The 21152-nt window shown below is 42.4% G+C and overlaps 2 protein-coding genes across 2 annotated transcripts; one reads left to right on the top strand and one right to left on the bottom strand.

Moving 5' to 3' along the window:
* Nucleotides 1-1325: 1325 nt before the first annotated feature.
* On the top strand, nt 1326-14245 carry plekhd1 (pleckstrin homology domain containing, family D (with coiled-coil domains) member 1; the record flags this gene model as incomplete). The annotated part of the gene is made up of 13 exons (XM_084044873.1): nt 1326-1477; nt 2930-3023; nt 3398-3487; nt 4046-4122; nt 4457-4548; nt 5162-5214; nt 5693-5787; nt 5920-6013; nt 6931-7136; nt 8455-8587; nt 10540-10684; nt 11189-11332; nt 12216-14245. The coding sequence occupies 13 exons, from the start codon at nt 1326-1328 to the stop codon at nt 12374-12376; spliced, it is 1536 nt and encodes a 511-aa protein (XP_083900999.1). The 3' UTR covers nt 12377-14245.
* A 2710-nt stretch (nt 14246-16955) lies between these two features.
* On the bottom strand, nt 16956-20920 carry ccdc177 (coiled-coil domain containing 177). Its single transcript, XM_084044872.1, has 2 exons — nt 20610-20920; nt 16956-19748 (listed from the first exon to the last, which is right to left on the bottom strand). Exon 2 carries the CDS (start codon nt 19734-19736, stop codon nt 17163-17165), a length of 2574 nt encoding a protein of 857 aa, XP_083900998.1. The 5' UTR covers nt 19737-19748; nt 20610-20920; the 3' UTR covers nt 16956-17162.
* Nucleotides 20921-21152: the final 232 nt, after the last annotated feature.

Genomic DNA, 21152 nt, shown 5'->3' with positions numbered 1-21152 from the left:
AAAATTGTCACTTAGTGAGCCAAGCAAGCTGCAACCTGCAAGACAGAAAAGGGTGCCAGTTGACGCACACAACTTTACATGTATCGATTGGCAAAAGGTTCAGCACCACTGCCAATGGGTGTGCATGTTCAGCACCATGGACAGCGCCATGGGTTTGTCATTAATAGAGATCTGCTTAGCACAATTGCTGAGGCTATTCCAGAACCGTGGTCGGTGCCTTGTTATCTAGTCAGATAACAAGGATAAAAATGTAAGGTAGACTAAACTAGCGTGACAGGCAACCAACTGGTAAATTAAGATTCCCACACAGCCGTATAGCCTTAAAAAAAAAACATTTTTACTTTTTTTTTTAAACGTGGTTATTATTTGAAGCATTAATCCTATTGTAATTCATTGATATTTTCTGAATATTTCATTATTGTTCATCACTTCAATATAAAATATTGATCGTTGGAAGCGCTCAGGCCTGCACAAAAGGTTGTGTACCCATTTACAAATTTGTAGTTATAGCGGAGACAGTATTTTGAAATGTATTCTATCTGGAGGCTCAGTTTAAAAATGTAAAGCTCACTATCTTAGTTTGAAAAGAAAATATGTTCTGATTATATTTTCTTTCCCGGTGGGAAGTGGCAGTAGAACCATCAATATTTTTTATAATCTCTTATGCATTAACTATAGGTCCTCTTATCTCTTGCCACATGTTCTATACATTAATCTGTTCTCATTTAAAATGTTCACTTGCGTATGAAACCTCTGTCAGTCTCTGACCTCACATTCTCTTTACTAGTGAGTCCTAGAGCCAGGACTCTACTATTACAGATGTTCATGTGATTCACTGCAGGAAGGATGGATGTATGGGTAGATGGATGGATGAATGAAGGGAGAGTCTAGCAGTCAGACCTGCCAAGAGAGGCTAGAGGCCATTGTTGTTTGTACTAGTACTGTAATTTGAACACTGGTTGAGTGTTTGACAGGAAAGTATTGACCTAGCCACAGATTTAGCAATTCACTACTAAAGCTTCTCTCTTTCCTGCCCTCCCACTAGCCCCCACCCCATCTCACCCTCTCTCTGTCCACTTCTCTCTCATCCCTGTGTTCATCCCCGCCATACAGTCTGCCTCCAGCTGACGTCCGTATTGGCAGCAGCATCATTCCACCCTGCTGAGTTATTGGAATTAGTTTGCTCCCTTTTCTGCATTGTGTCTGTGTGAGGGGTATGGGCCGTTGTTATTGTTATTGACCGACTGTGTTTTGGTCTATATTTAGTTCTATTGACATTTCATCTTCACCACGGCCCCACCTCCCTCAGGGGAAAGAGACATAGGATGTTCTCTTCGTCCAGAAATTCTCTGTTATCGCCCTGGTCTTCCATGGAGCAGGCCGATTCTGAAGTGCTGGACATCAGCACCAAGGTGCAGCTGCATGGAGTTCTGTGGAAGAGGCCCTTTGGACGCTCATCTGCCAAGTGGTCCCGCAGGTGAGGTTGCATCAGTCCCATCCAGAATACATGGTATAATCCTCAGTGTTAATTTAACTCAGAGTGCGGGTCCATTTGGTTACATTTGTATACTCTCAGAGTTACCGATGGATACATTAACACTGAGGATTCTACTGTGTACAATGATTTCACTGTACTGTTGAACTACTGCTGTTAAACCAGTTAAAATAGCTTACCACACAGAATAATCAGGAAGTGACCAAACTTGAGATAATCATGGGCAAATATTTGAGAGTCAGTTTTATACGTACCGGTACGTATATATATACGCAGTTGCATTCTCCTCATCCAGTAAAATTTCAGTTAATCAAAAAGGCCAAAATCCAAATGCTACTGTGTATACCCTAATGTTTATTGAGATTTAATTTAGTTGCAGCATTAGAATTGCAAAAGCTGGTTGACAAGTGTCATTTCCAGCTAAGGCCATCTACCATCAAGGTGACTTAAAAATAACGGACAGCACCAAATGTCAAATTGATTGTGCTGTGATTGACTCAATAATAACACATGTACAGCATGGATGTACGTATTTGATGCTTCGGAACAAGACTGTCTATATTCAAAGCTGATCTTGACATTTCTGGACCACTATATTTTAGTGATGCTCTTAGTTTACATAATAATAATGTACTTACTCATTGAGTGCCATTAACATGTTTCACGTGTTTTAGCGCTATGGTGTTGAGTGCCATTATCGTGTAAAATTGTAATGGCCAGAAATAGATAATAATAATTTGGGCACTCAATGAGTTAAAACAACAATAAATAATGCATCCAAAACCTCCACTTGACATGCCCTTGCACACTTAAATATTTAGCATTCAGATCACATACTGTATTTAGGATTTTCTTTTCTGTTAATGCTCATTTGAGACCTGGGGATTTGCTAAGCTGTTGTGTAGGCCAGAGCATGGATGAGCTGGATGAATTAGTGTTTCTGAATTGATGCCAAAAAATGAAATAAACAGCCATTGTGATGTGACCACTGAGCAAACATTTAGCTGTGGTTGACTGACTCTGGTGACAGTTTAAACTGTGACATGAATGGTATCATGTCAACAGCCAACTAATGCATAATCAAGTCCTCCCCTGTGACTGGCTTTAATTAGTTGACAGTTTTAACCTCTCCCAATTGTCTTTCAAATCAGAAAATCTACTGCCAAGTATGAGGGTGATACCAGGGATCTGCTTTGACATGTGATGCAATATCAAAATGATTTACATTGTTGTTGCATACCACTATATAATGAAAAAAAATCTAAAATCATATTCTCAATTGTATATAATCAATGTTTAACAGGAAGGATGCAACACTACTTTTTAGAGAATCATTTAGTCACAGCCTGTAAACTGCAACAAATGCAGATATTGCTTGTCTTTGGTACCACTGAAATAACTGACTTGTAGTTGTCAATATCTTTATTGGTGTAGATTCTTCATCATCAAAGACAGCTTTCTTCTCTACTATGCAGAGAGCGAGAAAAGATGTTTTGAGTCCAATAGATACTTCAACATTCACCCGAAGGTGAGTTTTCATTGAGATGGCCCAGTTAGAAGCAGGGAGACCACAGTACACATCTATTGCATTCCAAAATATCCTCAGGCGCGACCCTGCAGCATTCCTTTTTGAGCGTTCCTTCATATAGACAAATGCTGTAATGACAACCGAGTTACGAGAGATGTCGCCAAAACATTTATGTTACACAGTATGACTTTAAATTTGATGGACTTCATGTAATATTATTTAAACATATTTTTGAAACATTTAACAACGGTACATTATATATTTTTCAAAGCCTTTCAAATATTTTCTCATGGAACACCTGTAATTAGCCATGGACCACTAGTGGTTTGCGAACCATTGGTTGAGGAAAAACTGCTCTATTGTATGTGTCTTAGGGAGTCATTCCTTTGGGAGGATGTGTTGTAACTGCCAATGAAGACATGGGCATGCCCTTTGCCATCGCCATCAACCTGGAGGATTTCTCTGTAAGGACTCGAGCCTATCTCTGCTAAATTCTTCAGTCTATTTATAATTCATTAATTTAGCCTGCAGCATTTTGTTATGCGTTAATAGCTTTCTATGTTCTTGATGATATAAAACTATATAAATAACTAAATAAAAAATATAAACTTATTTTGCAAGCCAGGGACCCAAATTGACCAAATTTAGTCTTGTTATTAGATAATTTCCAGATATTCAGGTATGAGTTGTCAACATTTCATGCAAACCTGCTGTCTCATTGGACTGGGACCAGAGTACACGTGGGGAGAAAATGAAAAATATTTTAAGAAAAATGTATATTTTCTTAGTGCGAAGCAAAGATCAATCAACAAGTTTGCCAAGATCAGTTGACAAGTTTGTCAAGTTTGTACAAGTTAATCAACCAATAGCAAGTGAATTCTAGATAGAGGCTTCAGTTCAAACATAAGGCAAATTACATCTAAATGAAAGCCTTTTGCCCCACATGTACATTATTGCCAGCTGTAAAGTGGGTATGATAGCTGGATAAATGCTGATGTACAGTATTCTGTATTAACCCCAAGGGTATCATTGCCTTGGCTGCTGATTCGGAAGAAGAACAGAGTCAGTGGTTGGAGATGCTGCAGGAATCAGGGAAAGTGTGAGTACTGCCAGTACAATTTAGAAGCACGAGAATACTCCAGAAAACTTCCAAGTTAACCTCCTTTGCATATCATTCAAAAGCATTTGCATTTTGCAATGGTAAATTGATTCCCTGCTCGCAACCGAACACATACACAAGGTACATGTAAACATAAAAGATACAAGATACTGTACATTGAATGAACAATCAACAAAGGGCAGAGAATGACCAAAGAAGTTGTGGCATGGGGAAAAGAGATTCCGTCTTTTACAGTTGAGCTGGTTTGTGGCACTTTGTGGATCATTCTGAACTCCACTTTCCCGCTGCATGTCGCACTGTCTCCCACTTCCAGCACTTGGAAAAACGCCCAGCTGGGAGAGGCCATGATAGAGAGTCTGGAGGCCCAGGGACTGCAGCTGGCCAAAGAGAAGCAAGAGTATATGGGTAAAATCCAGAGTGTTAACAAAAAATGGACCCGTAAGGGTCAGTACAAGTCAAAATGTCCGGATCGGGGAAGGAATTTTATGTTCAGAAAAATACATGAAGAATTAAAGGTAGGATAAGTGATTTGCGTTGGTTAAAATAATTGTTAAATAGCTCTGTATTCTGATAGTACTCATTGCTATAGAGTGTTTGTTCAGTATTAGGAGTCTCCTTGTCTCTCCACCTCTTTATAAAACAGAAAATGCATTTTCGTTTCAGTTTCATTTACAATTTTATCCAACCAGTATAGAGAACTCAATCAGGATACAGATTAAACAAGTGAAATTGGAAGTGATGACACTAAGAAATGAGCATGCAAAATTGGAACTGGAACACTATACAAATTAAGCTTAAAAATGGGTACTTTCTCCTGATTGGCTGAGATTTTGACACCTACCGAAAAATGTATTTTCTGTTTATTAAAGAGCTGGAGAGACGGGGAGACTCCTGTTACTGAACAAACACTCTATAGCAATGATTACTATCAGAATATAGTATCTTAACCTTTTAACAAAATACTTTTTGTTTTAACCCTACCTTTAATTATTAAGATGAAATGGTTGTGTTTGTGTAGATAAGCTCATGGAGGAGACAGAGGAACTGAGCCATCAGAGAGAGCAGAGAGAGGTAAGATGTTTCTGTAACTTACTCCATTGACATGGTGTGTGTGTGTGTGTGTGTGTGTGTGTGTGTGTGTGTGTGTGTGTGTGTGTGTGTGTGTGTGTGTGTGTGTGTGTGTGTGTGTGTGTGTGTGTGTGTGTGTGTGTGTGTGTGTGTGTGTGTGTGTGTGTGTGTGTGTGTGTGTGTGTGTGCGTGCGTGCGTGCGTGCAATTGTATGTGTGTTTCAGTGCATTTGTGTACTAAGTGTCTGTGTAAACTTAAACTTAGTACAATCATTCCACACCTACAGTACACACGGTTGTTTCATACTTGTTTCTTGTGTTTCTTGGGCTTAAGTGGTTAATGCATGTGCACGTACATGTCTGCACAGGTGTGTGTGTGTGTGTGTGTGTGTGTGTGTGTGTTTGAGAGAGTGAGAGAGTGAGAGAGAGATAGAGGTTGATCCTTGATCCTGATACATCCGTGTCGTGTATGTGGTGTTCAGGAGCTGGAGCGTTTGAACCAGGTCCTGGAGGAGGAGAAGCTGAAGTTTGAGGAGGTTCTGTTGGAGCTGAAGTCAGAACAGGAACAGATCAAACTGTAAGACAAATATTCATAGATATAATTCTAATATCTGCGGGAAATATGATGCAGTTAAAATTGACATAGAACCAAATCAACACGACAGGACACAAATCATTCTTTAAGGATGTTTTGTCATCTTATTGACAGGGACTTGGATGACACAGCTCAATCTCTGAAAGGCGTGGAGACTGAAAAAGAAGAGCTGAGCAATTTAACAATCATGCTTCAGAAGTCCATTGAGGTATGAGTTTGACCAAAGAGTATGTGCTTCAGTATTAAGTGTCAAGTTCAGTAAGGTGCAAACATTTAGATCAATTCTAGTTCTACCAACTTCTTAAACAGAAATAAGTAGAACAAAACCCTACAGGCTGACAAAACTTACAATTGACTGAGCTAGAATGTTCCAGCTAATTCAGACTTCAGCCAATAATGGATAAATAAATACATCCTTTTTAATATACCAGAGTGGGGTTCTGCAATGTGTCTCTTTAGCCCTTCCCTTGTGGCTCCCTGTAGCTGTACAAAACATATCAAAATTAACAATGTTTATTCTTTTCACATTTTAATTTTAATTTATATATATTTTTAAATCACATATCCAGTGCCTTATTTATTAACAAACCGAACAAGAAAATAGCATTTGATCAACTCTTTCATTTGATGATTAGATCAACATCACTGTCCATGAACTGTCCTAGCAAGGGAAATGGTAGTCCTACTGGGATTTCCAGACAGTGTAGGGAGGGAGTTGGCTCAGATTATGGCGCTCAGATTATGGCAGGTGCTGGTGGCAGTCCTTGCCCTAGTTGGCATGAAGCCCTTCCCGGAATCATCAAAGGTTTTCTGCTCTGTGTTTTGGTTCCTTTAAGCCCAGAAAAACTCCCAATATCTCCTCAGCTGTGAATTCTACCACACCACTGCTGTTGGTCTCTCATGGTGACAGTTTAGCGCACCATGGCACTTTAGCTTGAGCTAAATGGTCAGCTACTGGTATCAGCACTAAAAGTTAAGTTTATTATTTAGTTATGTTTATTATATACAATACGTACTATATAAGCTTGGCATATAGATTTATGCTAAGCTTTTATGTGTATAGGAAAAGGCCCAAAACATACTCTCAAGTCTAGGGAAGCATTCTCTACTTCTTCATTCTTTCAGGAACTGTCCCAAGAGAAGCAGCGAACCCTGGAGCTGCTGGGCATGAAGCAACACAACGAGGACACCGAGACAGGAGAGGAGAACTCTGAGTCAACCAGAAGAAAGGCTGAGGACAGAGATGACTCTGGGGAACTCCTCCAGGACCTACGTCACATAGAAGACCAGATGAAGGTCCTTCTAATGGGGAAGGACCAGGCAGAGGAGAAGTGAGTGCAAGCACTATCAATCTGCAAGTAATGGTTTACTGCAAGTACTTGAGACAGCATCACCTATTAGCTTTGAATGCTATCCCGAAATGCAATGTGGGTAGAATCTCTGATTCCCTAAGACTACGGGGTCATTTATGAAATGTTTCCAAAGGTCTGGTGTTATGGCCTTCCCAGGGTTTCCTAGCTGCTAATGGTCGAGAGAATTGACTCGCTGGTGGAAATGTGTATTGATCCCTTAACAACCAGTCCATCGAGTACAGTGGGAAATGGGATATTACAGGCTGCTGGTATCGACTACATAGCACTAATGTTCTGTGCACATTGCACAACACAAGGGATGGGCCTCACTCAAAGGCCACGGACGGCAAAGTGAAATTTATCAAGGCTAATCTTGTGATATTTCCTGTTTGTGAGTTTGACTGTGTGCACAAAGGCCTTTATTGTCACACTTCTGCTCTGTCACGTTCTAATTGTCATAAGTAATAGTTGGATGTACTGTCAACCGATTTGTGAAGAAAATCCCCTGGTGGGTGTTCGGCTCAACCCAGTAATGATGACCTTCTAGGGCTGTGTGTGTGTGTGTGTGTGTGTGTGTGTGTGTGTGTGTGTGTGTGTGTGTGTGTGTGTGTGTGTGTGTGTGTGTGTGTGTGTGTGTGTGTGTGTGTGTGTGTGTGTGTGTGTGTGTGTGTGTGTGTGTGTGTGTGTGTGTGTGTGTGTGTGTGTGTGTGTGTGTGTGTGTGTGTGTGTGTGTGTGTGTGCGTGCGTGCGTGTGTACACATACTACATACGTGTTTTCTATATAGCTTAAAGGGCAGAGCACTTCCTGGATTATGGGTTTGATGATTCCCTATGGCATCACTCATGCTTAAGATGTTAATACTGGGGATAAAAGCATGTACCAAATGGCATATGTTATACGTTATGTCATAATGTCGCTGTCAGGCGGAAAGCTTGTATGTCCAAAACTGTTACTTTTCAGGAAATGGATAAAAGAACCTGTGTTCCAATGGATCCAATGTAGTTATTTAGTCAAAAGCTGTTGTTAATTTTTTTTTTGGTTCAATATTTATAAAACCCAGACACACTTTGACAAAAAAATTATAATACAAAATAATTCAAAAATAGCAGATTTACAAGCTCACCACGTGTGTTGTGTGCTTGTAGATTGGCAATTTCTGTCACTTTTGTGTGACACTATGACAAAGTAGGGCACTAATTTAGAAAGAAATTGAAATAGGTTGGAGATACAAGGTTTCTGCCTGACTGTTACACTGTGCTCCACTGTTTGCGTCCTGGATGCTCTTATACTCTACAGGCTCAGGAAAAACGAGCAGCGAGCCAAAGTCCTCCAGGAAGAGAGGGAGTTCTACTCCTCCCAGGCCCAGGCGCTGCAGCAGTCGCTCACACAGCTCACTGTGGACAAACAGCAGACGGAAGCAGAGCTCAAGGTAAACCCGACATGTCTGCTACTTGTTTGTTGAATGCACTGTCTCCCCTTTGAAATCATTTAATTTACTAATACTGGTAGTTTACTTGATACTGTATATCTCAGGATGGTTTCATTACAGAAAAACATACAGTAGTGTATTTTAATGACTGGTGCTACTGGAATTTATTTGCACATTGATATTTTATTATTGTACACTAGTCTGAGTTTTTAGGGAAAATTCAATGTCTGGAACTGTCTGGAAAACTCTTAAAATAATATTATAACTCAAAATACAGGACTGAATTGACAAACATTAAGATATCTTCAAAATACAGAGAGAACTCATGTGTAACACAGTCACTGGAACTAAATAGCAGTAATGGACTCTTTCTTTGTTTCACCATTTACTTTACTTTATTATGGATCCACCATTAGCACTTGCCTAAACATGGCTATTCTTCCTGGGGTCCATCACACCCACGATACAAGTCATACAAATCAACACACAATAGACACAACAGACACAACATAGTTCACCTATGATAGAAATTAGAATCTGGTAAAATATAGAAAATAAAATAAATTTAAGAGATATACAACTTTACAATATTTTACATTTCATAATGAATAACCAAGGTTCTTTTTTACTTACTCCCCACCCCAAAAACAATCCATCAGCATTAAAATATAAATGAATGTATCTTTGTGTAAGTTCACACCCAGTACATAGTAAAGTCTGTAGTATTAATATCACTCTGAAAGTGTAAGCAAAGGGTATTTTACACTTTAAGTCCTTTTACAATCAAATAAACACTCTGGATTTGACTGTTGATCTGATCTACCTCAAACTGTTGGGAAGAGGTCCTAGGATCTGCATATCAGATTGCACTTACTGTAGCAAAATATCTCAAATGATTCCTCTTTTCTATTTCTCTGCATTGGATGACTTCACTGTACTTCCTTCATCTCAATTACCACCTTTCAGTCAGTCAGACAGACATGCTCAGTAAATGTTTATGTAATAATGCTTATAGTAATTTCTAATCTGAAAATAGCCGCATGACACCAAGTATAAATCAGGCTTAACAGTCCTCTTCCTCCTTTTAATTTACAAATAATTCTCAGTGTTGTTTGTGGGATTTGATGCAGTAGGCTCTATGAACAGCAGATATTGGCAAGAAATTGGGCTGCTCCCTTACTTCCTTCACAGGTGTTAACTTTGATACTAATTAAGGCTCAAATGGAACAAAGCCAAAGAGGCTGAGCTTAATTAGTATCCTTTAATTAGTGTAATTGGTAACACCTCTAAGGAAGTATAGATTCAGCCCAATTTCTTGGCAATATGGCTGCTGACTGCTGTGCATAGAGCCTACACTGTAGCATTCAGGTAAACTGTCTTCCCAATCGCAGAGTTGAACATTTGAATTGACTTTCATTATATGAATGTTTCTGTTATTGCTTAAATTCTCTATCTGTAGGCGTTTGGGTGGTGCAGGCCAGGGGTAAGGTGCCTGGCCACTGACCATTCATTGATACTGGGGTTTGAATCCTCCACAATGCCCTATGACTGTAGGGGGAGAATTGGGAATTGGCATAACGACTAAATTGGGAGAAAGCAACAAAAGATAAAAGCTAAAACTAAAACCAGTTTGAAACATTGTCCTATGTGGCTGACAACATGCACCTGATATGCAAAGGTGATTAGAAACAAACTTGAGACTTGTCAATAATCTCCTCCATGTAGTAGCTAGGCCTAATCCCCCTGCTGGTTGTGATGGATACAGTGTGTGTGTCCTGTGGAGTAATATTCCTCTAACAACTGTATTTCCAACTAATTCTTTTAATGTTCTCCACTATCGGCTAAACACCCTCATGATCCTCTACTGTATATGCTCTCTTTGCTATTGCTTTCCACTCTACTGGCTTTATCCTGTAATCTGATGATGGAGTGTCCTTTCCTGTGGCTCCCAGGCTGAGATGGAGTCTCGGGTGGAGTTGGAACAGAGGTTGAAGCAGGCAGAGGACGCCCTGCAGGACCTGGAAAAAGGTCTCAACTCCCTGGAACGCACCAAAGAGAACGAGGAAAGGATGAAAGGTGACGTCACTCATCTGAAGAGTAAGTGACACATCTGATCTCTGTTGAGTCCAAGAAGGTGAATGCAATTCTCTTTTAATAAACACACAAATTATTTAGGCACAACATAACATATAATTCAAAAGTGAGATGTACTCCTGAAAATTCCTAGGGGTACAAATTCACTCTCAAAACATACACAGACAGAACCATGTGCAACTACAGATACATTGATCTTTGACTGCCCTCTTCTGGAAAGAGCATGATTTACACCTGCAAATCTCTGATTTATTTGTTGTTTAAGTGGAAATACGTTTGTATCAGCAATTGGAAGTATTTCAGATTCATGAAATGGGTTTGTGTGTCTGTCTACATTATGTCTGTATCTTTCATTTCTGTTTGTATTGTTTGTACATTTACAGTAATAATGCATTTGAATTGCATATTGCCATAGAATTACAAAATGTGTGTGTGTGTGTGTGTGTGTGTGTGTGTGCATGTGCACATACACGCATCTACAGTATGTTTTTGCCATGCTATTTTCAGAGTTCTTTGAGGATTGCATCTGTGCAGCAGAGATTGAGGCCAAACTTCCCTCCATAATGAAGAACGCTGTGTATCTCCACAAAGCTACAGCCCGGCGAATCAAGAGCTGCCGGATCCAAAGGAGAGCCTCCAGGCGTCACTGGCGTAAGACACTGATGAGAAAGACATACTCTGACAACATGCATATTTTATGGTTGAGGAACCTTATGTACTTGGGCAGTGAAACGCTCACTTATCATTAGTAGTAAAAAGAAAAGACGAAGCACTGCAGGGATCAGTCAGTGGCTCTGATAGAAAGGTGCTCTTTGGTGATACAGGTAGGAACATATGAACAAAAAAGGGTTTTCAAAGTAGCAGCAAATTATGATCCCGTCATAATTTGTTGCCTTGCTCTAAATAAATCTATATATATTTTTTGTTTTTTTTTAGTATTGCATAACAATAATAACTGGTGCCCTTCAGGGACCTACTCGGGGACCACGCAAGTGTGCAACTGTATCTGTTGTCAGAGTACTCGCTACAGACACACAGTTTTTGTGAAATTATAGATTGTTATTTTTTTTTACATTTATAGTTATAAGCAACAGTAGTAGCAGTGGAAATGATAATAGTAGTAGTATTTGTAGTAGCTGTTATAGCGGTATAACAAGTGGTATATAACTAGTAATATTATATTAATACTGTCATCAGTAATATTACTTCCGTTTGTTCTACTGGGTCGAGTCTGTTCAACATGTTATAAAAAAAAAGAAAAAATAATTCACGTTGCCTGCTTGGCTGTGGAAATTATAACATAAACATAATTATAACAAAGAAATGTTGTGTTATCTGTAAGGCACTAATGCTGTTTTGAAGTATTATAGTATATCAATATTTTGTTTATAATTGTATCATAATTATTACCAGTAGTAAGTCATGGACATGGTAGTAGCAGCAGTGGACTAGCATTATGTTCATTTATCATTTTGGTATGATACACAGGTTCTGAAGCACTGCGATTTCCATAAATTCATACTGTTCTCTGCAGTGAAGCAGTCCAAGTCATTCGCCGTCCCCAACAGTGAAAGGGCGAACATGGACGAGCTGAGGGAGACCGCCCGGCGACTAACATCTGACAGCAGCTTCAGAGAGAGTGTGTACAAGATCATTGCCCGCAAAGACGCTACAAACAACCCAGCCGAGGACTAAGAGGTGGGACGATGAGAGAGTGTTGGGGACAGTACGAGAGGAGGATATGGATGGAGGGAATGACAGAAAGGGAGGATGAGCAAAATGGGAAGAAAGGACAGAGAGCAGAGACGGGCATGGAAAGACAGAGATAGATGTAAAGAGAGGGGGATAGAAATGGGTGGAAAGACAGAAAGATTCCCGCGTGGATTCCTCTTTACAGGAATAATCCTTAACCTTATGTTGCCATGCCTCAAGAGCCACTCTCATACTTTACAGCCCCAGAGATAATAGTTGAATCTTCAGAACTGGTTTGCAGATCATTTGACTTTTGGTTGAATTCAAAAGCCACTCAAAACAAAGAAGTGAGACTGAATAGAAAATACATAAAACAACATTAATATCTGGGAATTGTATTTATCCCAGGACACCCTTCCTTACAATGTTTTCCTCATTTGATTTAGCAAATAATTATACTATATTTCTGTTTAGAAGATGTGTAATCACAACAAGAGTGAAACCTATGATTGGAATTAAGGCTGCAGCATCCTCAAATGAAGTAGAACTGTCTTTGGCCGGTCAGTAAGAACAAAATGACATTGTTGCGGAGCAAACAAACAAATGTTTCAGCAGTTCTTGCACCTCCAAGATTTACTTCAGGGTATAACAGTTTCATCCTCATAGAACTTTGTTTCAGCAAGCCAAAAAAACATTCAACTTTGTTTGGAGTCTGCTGCCAGCTTTAAATTCAGCCAGTGTCTCATTTTGCTTTAATATGAATTTACAAAATGATAAATTAGAATACAAATTAATGGTAAAATAAAGTGACTATGAAAACTATTGTAGTGTTCTATTTTATCAGGGGCCTCTCAAAGACCCCTCCCCATAAGGTGTCATAGTATATTACTTGGCACTGTATAAACAAACAAAAAACATGCAAGACTATATTAATTAAGTCTAATATGAGATGTTGTCACTTTTTGAACAAATACTACTGCGGTTGATTGTTAACAATTTCTAGTATTTATTTAACAAAAACAGTCAGTGCAAACAAGCCTTGGAAAAACTTTTGCATTTATTTTTCTGGCATTTGATTGTTACACAGGTTGTGTCATGGGTCTGAAAAACTGAACAACTCACAGATATGTCCTTCATAATGGCTTCCTTCACCAATCCATTAATGCTACATAACCTGTCCTCAACAACATAACTTAATGTATTGCACAGAAGCAAGCATTTTATGTAAATAAACAACTGGTAATTATACAAATCTTAAGTTAAATGAAAACGAGTGATGGTGTCATGAGAGTTTGGGAGGAGGAAAAATAAACCAACACGTTGAGGTTATGGAACAAAATATTGCAGTTGTATGGACTGAATGACATGCCTTGCTGTTAATAAAGCTGTGTTTGAACCTTGTAGTACATGTTGATTCTCCAGCGCCCCCCAAACCCTGAGTCCTGTGTTAAGCAGCATGAAGATACATGAACCCTCACAGGAACACACTGACCCTTGTAAAGCGTAATTTATATTTCGATGAGAAAATAATTTGTTGAAATAACAGATTTTCAAGATAATGTATAAATTAGGCTTGAGCTCTAATGAACGCTTCTGAAAATAGTTTTTGTCAAACGAAATGTTCTGTGTATTAAAACACTTTTTCAGAATGAACTTATGCAGCTGTTGACCTTGTAAGTCGCCCTGGATGAGAGTGTCAGCTAAAGGCCTTTAAGTGTAATGTAAAAGGTATTGTAGACCTCCACTCTGCTGAATGAGCTGAAACGAAAGCAACACTGTCAATTGTGATGTATAGAATTTCTATCAGAGCAGTGAGTTTCAACGTCTTCTGAAGTGAGCTTATTGGATTTCGCCAACTTGGCTACACACAACCTGATTACTACTATAGTAAAATGGCTGAAGACTTCTGTAGCATTGCCTAACAGATAGCAGCGCCATCATTCTCCCCTCCTCCACTGGGACCTGTGGGTGATTAAAAAAAGACATAAGTGAAAAGTTATATGCAGTGACATACACACACATACACATAGTAGGGATAAATACACCGTACAAGGTTGGGATCAATTTACTGTAATCCCCCTCAATTCAAAATGGAAACTTGAAACTGCAATTCACATAGTAATGAGTGCCTTCATTCACATTTTCTGTGTCGACTGGATATAAGATATTTTATATTTGAAGCAAATTCACCTCCTGTTTGACTGAACTGAATAGCGAATAGAACATAATCCTGACACACAAACAATACCACAAGAGATCTCTTACTGAGAGAACCAGGTCATGAACAAGGTCAAATCTTTACTAGAAAATGTATTTTCTGTTCTTGCGAAGATACCGTTAACGGTCTGCTGCAGCTGTGCTTTAGTATGTGAGCGGTGGGATTCCTTACAGTTATGTCCTGGAATTTGTATTTGTAATTTCACAGTTTTTTGTACTTTTTTTAAATATGGGTTCTGCTGTTTGTATTTAGATTTCCACAGCAGCTGCCAATAACCTGTTCTATGTTTAACCATGTCTCTTTGCTTGCCAGAAGTACCTAGAAATTTGCCAACTTACAGCATCTCCTCTACCAATACTTGAGGTAAACAATTAAATGCAGTGCATTAATGCATTAATAAGCCTGTTAGTCCTCTGCTAGTCCAACAATGCATTTTAATATTCCTGCTGGGTATTTATCTCAGCTGGGAATGTTGCTGATACACTGTAAAATCCTCAGTGCTAATTTATCCATTTGTAACTCGGAAAGTGTACAAATGTAACCAAATGGACCTGTATTTTGTACACCCTGAGTTAAATTACCTCTCTGGATTTTACAATGCAGGTTTCAAACACGCAACCATCTGAGGTCACAGTTTGCACGTAATTGCTGAGCACAATAACCAGGTCACAGATGGTCTGCCATGCCGCGCCGTGAGCCAGACCAGGTACGGTAGATCATGGCCTTAAAGGGGCCTTTCACACACAATACATGTCGAGTCTTTTTTATCCTAGCCAACAGTGTTATGTGATTTGACCCTAAAAGACTCTTGCTTTGGTCTTTAGTTGATTCGAGTTCTACAGCATGTGAGTATTTAAACTTTCTCAACTACATGCTTTTCTTCTATCAATTATTTGTGCTATTATGTTGTATCATTCACTCTCATTGCAATCAAATGTTGTATCATTAGCTCTCATTACAATCAAATGAGTTAAAGTGCACCCTTTTTCAGAGTTTAGGGCATACAGTATTAGATTATAAACTGCCTTTGAGTATCTGTGAAATGCTCCTTTCCGCACAAAGAAGCCCAGGGGGCAATGCAACGCTGCAGTAATTTACCTTCCCAACACAGATGTCAATAAAACAAACTGAGAGAGCGTTTTTCCAATGTCCTCTAAGAATCAGCCAGAATGTGCTCTCCCTCTCTGCCAGAGAGCCCTGCACAGGCCTCTGCACATTTCCCACGCACACTCTGGTTCAGCGCTCAGTCACCCCCCTCCCGCTGTTCTCATCCAGATTGCTATCGTTATGGCAACAGCTACATCAGAGGGGAAAAAACCCATGTGAATCTCCCATTTTCTATCTTTAATCTGAGATTGTAGGATTAGCGCAAGGGCTTGAAAGCCTGTTGGTAACCAGCATCATGTAGGCCTGTGTGTTAGATGGATGTTTTTCTTAACACACTAACAACATAGGAGGGCCTGCATGTGGTCCCGTGTTTTTACGGGTTTTAATTATAAACACTCAGAGACGTCTAATGAGCGGTGGTGTTGGTATAAACTGCAACTAAGTCAAACTGTAAACAGTGCAACGGAAAACCCAAGGCGTGTGCGTACCTGTCGACCTTCATAGGCTTATGAGCGTTGGTCTCTCAGGTCTCAGCAGTATGCTGCCTGTGCCTGTGTTGTTGTGTTGTGGTGGGGAGGGGTAAGGAAGAGCGTGTCTCTCCAAGCACCTCCCTGTAGACGGTTATCTGGCACGTGGAGGAGAGAAGGGGGGGGGGTCCAGAGGGAGTATATGGGGAGAGAGAGAATGCCTCTGCTGCAGAAACCTGTGTCCTCCTTTGCTTCATCAGCACCAGGCTTGTGCTCAGAGACCTCATGTGATGTCACGTTGCTAGGCCTGCACTCTCAGCTTTGGAGACTACCGTACAAGGAGAGGGCTCTGTCCCTACGGTTACTATATCTTGCTGCATCACAAAAGGATTCCTCGTTTGCTCAAGGGGAAGGTCTAGAACCATTTCCTGTTCTTTTTTTTTCTTCTATGCTTGCCTTTCTTTCCTTTTATTTCTTTAAGGAGTGCTCCTTTTAAAAAGTTGCCATGGAGTTGTGCTGCCTAGTTGACAATGGCTCTTTTCATTCCGGCACAGCATTTAGTCCAATCAGTCAAACAGCCAGAGCAGAGAGAAAGGCAGAGAGAGAGAGAGGAGAGATTGTGTTACTGCAGAAAGCAGCTCTATCTCTCTCTCTAAACTTTCATCTTATATGAAGTTCAATAGTAAACACAAGCTAAACGTTTCACTCCAGTTACAGCTGCTTTAATCCGTAGTTCCATTATGTCCATGTTCCAAAATTATGAATTATTTTGGTTTATAGTTTATGGGATTCATGACATGAAAAAAGGGGTAATGATAATTTGATAAAAAAAATAGAAAAAAGATGGGTACAGATATGTTGGAATAAAAACAATCACAGCTATGATTCTTTATGGGAAATGGGGTAAAGCTGTTGAGCGATGATGACCATGACAAAGGCCAAAACCTGAGCACATGGCCAGGTAGTAGGGTGCTCTACAAACTACAGCCCTACACGTTCACTTCTCATCCAGGGTGGCTTGGAGCTGGGCCTCCAGGGCCATCTTGTCGAACGTGCGCATGTTGGTCTCCTCCCGCACCTTGTCGCGCACATGGAAGGAGGCACGCGCCACAGACCGTGCGCTCTCCAGCACGGCGCGTTTCTCCTTGAAGATCTGCTCGCTCTTCTCCAGCTTCCTCTCGATGGACTGGAGCAGCTCTAAGCGCCTCTGCTTCTCCTCATCCTCCACCCGCTGCCTGTTGAGCCTCTGCAGCTTCTCCTTCTCCTGCCGACTCTGTGTGGCTCGCTGGGCCTTCTCCTTGGCCCTCTCCTCGGCCACCAGTGCTGCCTGTTGTGCCCGCTTCTCTGCCTCCTTGGCACGAGCCTCCAGCTGCAGCCGCTGCTGCCTCTCACGGCGCTCCGCTGCCTTGCGTGCTTTCTGGATCTGCTTCTCCTCACGCTTGGCCTTCTCCTTCAGCTCCTGCCCTCTGCGCTCCACGATCTGCTCATAGTTCACCAGGGAGCGGCTGAGCTTCTCTTCTGCCGCTCTCCTGGCCTCCTCTCTCTCCTCCTCCTCTCGCCGGGCGATCTCCTGTATCAGGGCGGCGTGCCGTCTCCTTTCTGCCCGGTTCAGCCCCCGTCTCTCCTCATGGGCTTGGTGCTCCTTCTCCTCCCTCTTCAGCTCTGCCATAGTGACTTTTTCTTTCATCAGGAGCCTCTCCTGCTCCAGGACAGCAGCTCGTTCCTCTTCCAGCGCCTTCAGGTTTTGCTCCTGTACGGCCTTCTTCTGCTTTTCCTCGCGGGCCGCCTGCTGCAGCTTCAGCAGCTTGTTGCGCTCCTGCTGCTCAGACAGCTCCCTCCAGCGCTCCTCGCTCTCCTCAGCTAGCCGTAGTTTGGCATCTGACGAGTCGCGCTCCTGTTGGCTCAAGCGGCGCTGACGAGTAGACACCTGCGACTGCCACGCCCGCTGGCAATGCATCACGGCTCGCTGCTTCTCACGGTCCTCCTGCTCTCGCCGTAGCTCATCCATGCGGCGCTCACTGTCCCACTGGAGGTGAGCCACGTAGCGCGTCTGACTCATGATGTCCTCTTCCTGGTAGCGGGCCAGCATCAGAGCCGCGATCTTACGGTCACGCTCAGGAACAGCCTTCAGGCCTCGTCGTCTGACCTCTTTCACTATGCGCTCCACCTTCTGTGTGGTCTGGAGGGAGTGGCTGAGGTCCCCCAGGCTGAGGCTCCGGCCCATGAGTGAATTGAAAGTGGCCAGGGTGCGAGCACGGGGGCTGGAGACTTTAGCCCAATGATCACGTGCTCCTTCCCAGCTGTAGGAGGAAGAGGCACCTGACTCGGAGGAGGTGCATGTTGTCGTTGTGGTATTTGAAGCCGATGAGCAAACTGCGTCCTTCCTCCGCTGCAAGGACTCCATCGAGTGACTTTTAGCTCGGCCCTTGGACTGTATTCCAAGGTGCCCGTTGTGCAGAGGGAACGGCCCTCCTGATATGCCATTGACAGGTGCAGCAGGGCTGTGAACAGAAGACTTCAGCACCGATGATGCCAGGGTGGTGTTGGCTCTGGGGAAGGCAGGAGGCTTGGGTGTTGACCTGGGGTATGTGTTAGAGGATTTGCCACCAGAGGACTTCCTGACGATGGGTGGTGGGCCTGATGAGACAGGTCGCGTGCCTTTGATTTGCTCAGAGGATGACGAAGGTGATTTTGAATGTTTAACAGATCCAGGGACACTCTTGGAGGACGACATGGAGCTCATCAGAGCAGTTTTTGATACTTGAGTTGATCCAGTGGGGGCAGATTTAGGTGAGGTGCTGAGGCTGGCAGAGGATGGTTTAGTTGAAAGAGCTGTGCCTGTTTTAGAGGTCGGACCCAAAACTGTGGCCCTAGGGGATGCTCCAAAATCAGTGGCTGGGCTAAATGATGGCCCAGATTTGGATGGCTGAGTTGAGGCAGAAGTGACTTTGTGCTGCTGCTCCAATGAGGATGATGATGTGCTGCTGTTGCCATTGACTGCAGCCTGCAAGATCCTTCTCTTCTCCTCCCTGATGATCCTCTCCCTCTCCTCCCGACACTGCCTCAGTTTGCCATGCCTTTCCTTCTCGTAGACTTCGAACAGCCCTGTCGCGACGCGCATGGAGCGTCCAGGAGCCTCGCGGGCGAAATCGGCCAGTGGGCGCGGCAGGAGCTCCACAGGTTTGACCCCACATCGCGCGCACGCTTCCAGTGAGCGGGGGCTAGTTAGCACGTAACGGCTGCCCTCTGCTGCCGGTGAGTCAAAATTATACAGGTCCAAGTGCAGCTTGGGAGATGGCTCTCTCTCGGTGGTCTGAGGCGGTTCCTGGGTCGGTGGGCTCCCCTGAGAGGCGGGCTCCTGGCCACCCACTGGGTCTGCAGTGTGGCAGGGGCTTGTGTGCTCCGAGCTACCAGTGGGTGGGGTCTCAAAGCCGCCATCCCCGTCCTCCTCATCCAGTGCCTCACCATTGCCGTGTTCAGGCAACCGTGGGGCTTCAGTGGCCACAGCTGGTGTGTTGAGCTGCGTACCTTTGCACTTGTTCTGATCCTCAACCTCTGATGGGTCGACCATAGTTGGCTAATACTACAGGTAGAAAAGTGAAACAGGGATAGATGGGGGGGGGGGGGGGGGGGTGACATATGAGGGAAAAGTGGATAAAATAGGGGGAGAGGTTTCAGTCAGAGGAACATAATTGTAATATTCTAAGCAGAGCTTAAGAGACATGCATGCAATCTGTGGCGGATGTCCATTACGCTAGTTTAAAAAAAAATAGTGCATGCACAGCACACACACACACACACACACACACACACACACACACACACACACACACACACACACACACACACACACACGATGCACCCTATGGCCTATGAGCAAACACAGATGAGACATTACCCCTCTGGGGAAATTATATTACACACGAAATACACCACATTTTATAACTGAGCATCTATTTTTATCAGAGTTACTAGGTGGAAAGAATTTGATTACTCATTCGATGTTTTTCACTCTATATATACCGAGTCTAGAACAGGCTAGATATAGGTTATACATCAATTATGTATCCAAATGTATTTAACAAGTTAAAACCATCATGCTCTGGTTAACGCCGTACAAGCACTAGTACAGTACTACGCATAATGTAATATGCATCTGCTGCTCACTATGGGCCTGTCACACCGTCTCAGTGTCAGTGAGGGCCTATACGTTTCTATTGACACAAGCAGATTGTAGGCCTAGGATGATTTGCAGTGTTTGTCAGGGAACGCAGTTCTCGTTCTATTAAAATCCAATGCATAGTAGTAATGAGAAAAGCGACTTAATCAAACATAACATGTTGTTAAAAAAACACGCCACATTAAACGGCCAATTCAACCTCTGAAGTGCAGCATTTTAATGCAGATACAGCACCACACAAAACACCGACTGACTGTGACTGACCTGCCAGTTTGCAAAACGTTCTCAAAACCCGTGCTTTGTCCCAATTGAATCCGCCCAGGCTCTGTTGTTCCCTGCATAATATCAGGTTGCAGAGATCATGGAACATCACATCGTCGCAGGCAGCCAACACAGTAGGCTACGACGCACCACAGTGACTTTCGCACAGTCTGTCCAGCCGACCAAATCTCAAATCACAGCCGTCTTCGACTTTAGAAAACCAAATTATTAGCCTGTTATTCGTGAAATACGAATCAACTTCCAGCGACAAAACGAGCTCGACCTCGACCGATCGGTTGCTTTCTCCTTTATGATTTCCGTCGATCTTTCCTCTTCATCCAGTAAACATCCGTGGTCCCCACCTGCTTTTTAGCAGCATCCCTCCATCTCGGGCATCTTAGCTCCGCCTGCTTGTGGCAAATGTGCTAAAAATACGGACTGACTGACCCAGCATTTGTCCACTGACTCGACTGCTCTCTGCTTTCATCGAAAACATAGTGGTGATGAATCAATAAGCCTTGAGCAGCACTAGTACTGGATAATTCT

Source organism: Gymnoscopelus microlampas (assembly GCF_963454915.1).
Source record: "Gymnoscopelus microlampas genome assembly, chromosome: 20".
In the NCBI taxonomy this organism is placed as follows: Eukaryota; Metazoa; Chordata; class Actinopteri; order Myctophiformes; family Myctophidae; genus Gymnoscopelus; species Gymnoscopelus microlampas.
Note: the sequence above shows the minus strand (reverse complement) of the source record. Positions and strands in the feature narration are given on the sequence as shown.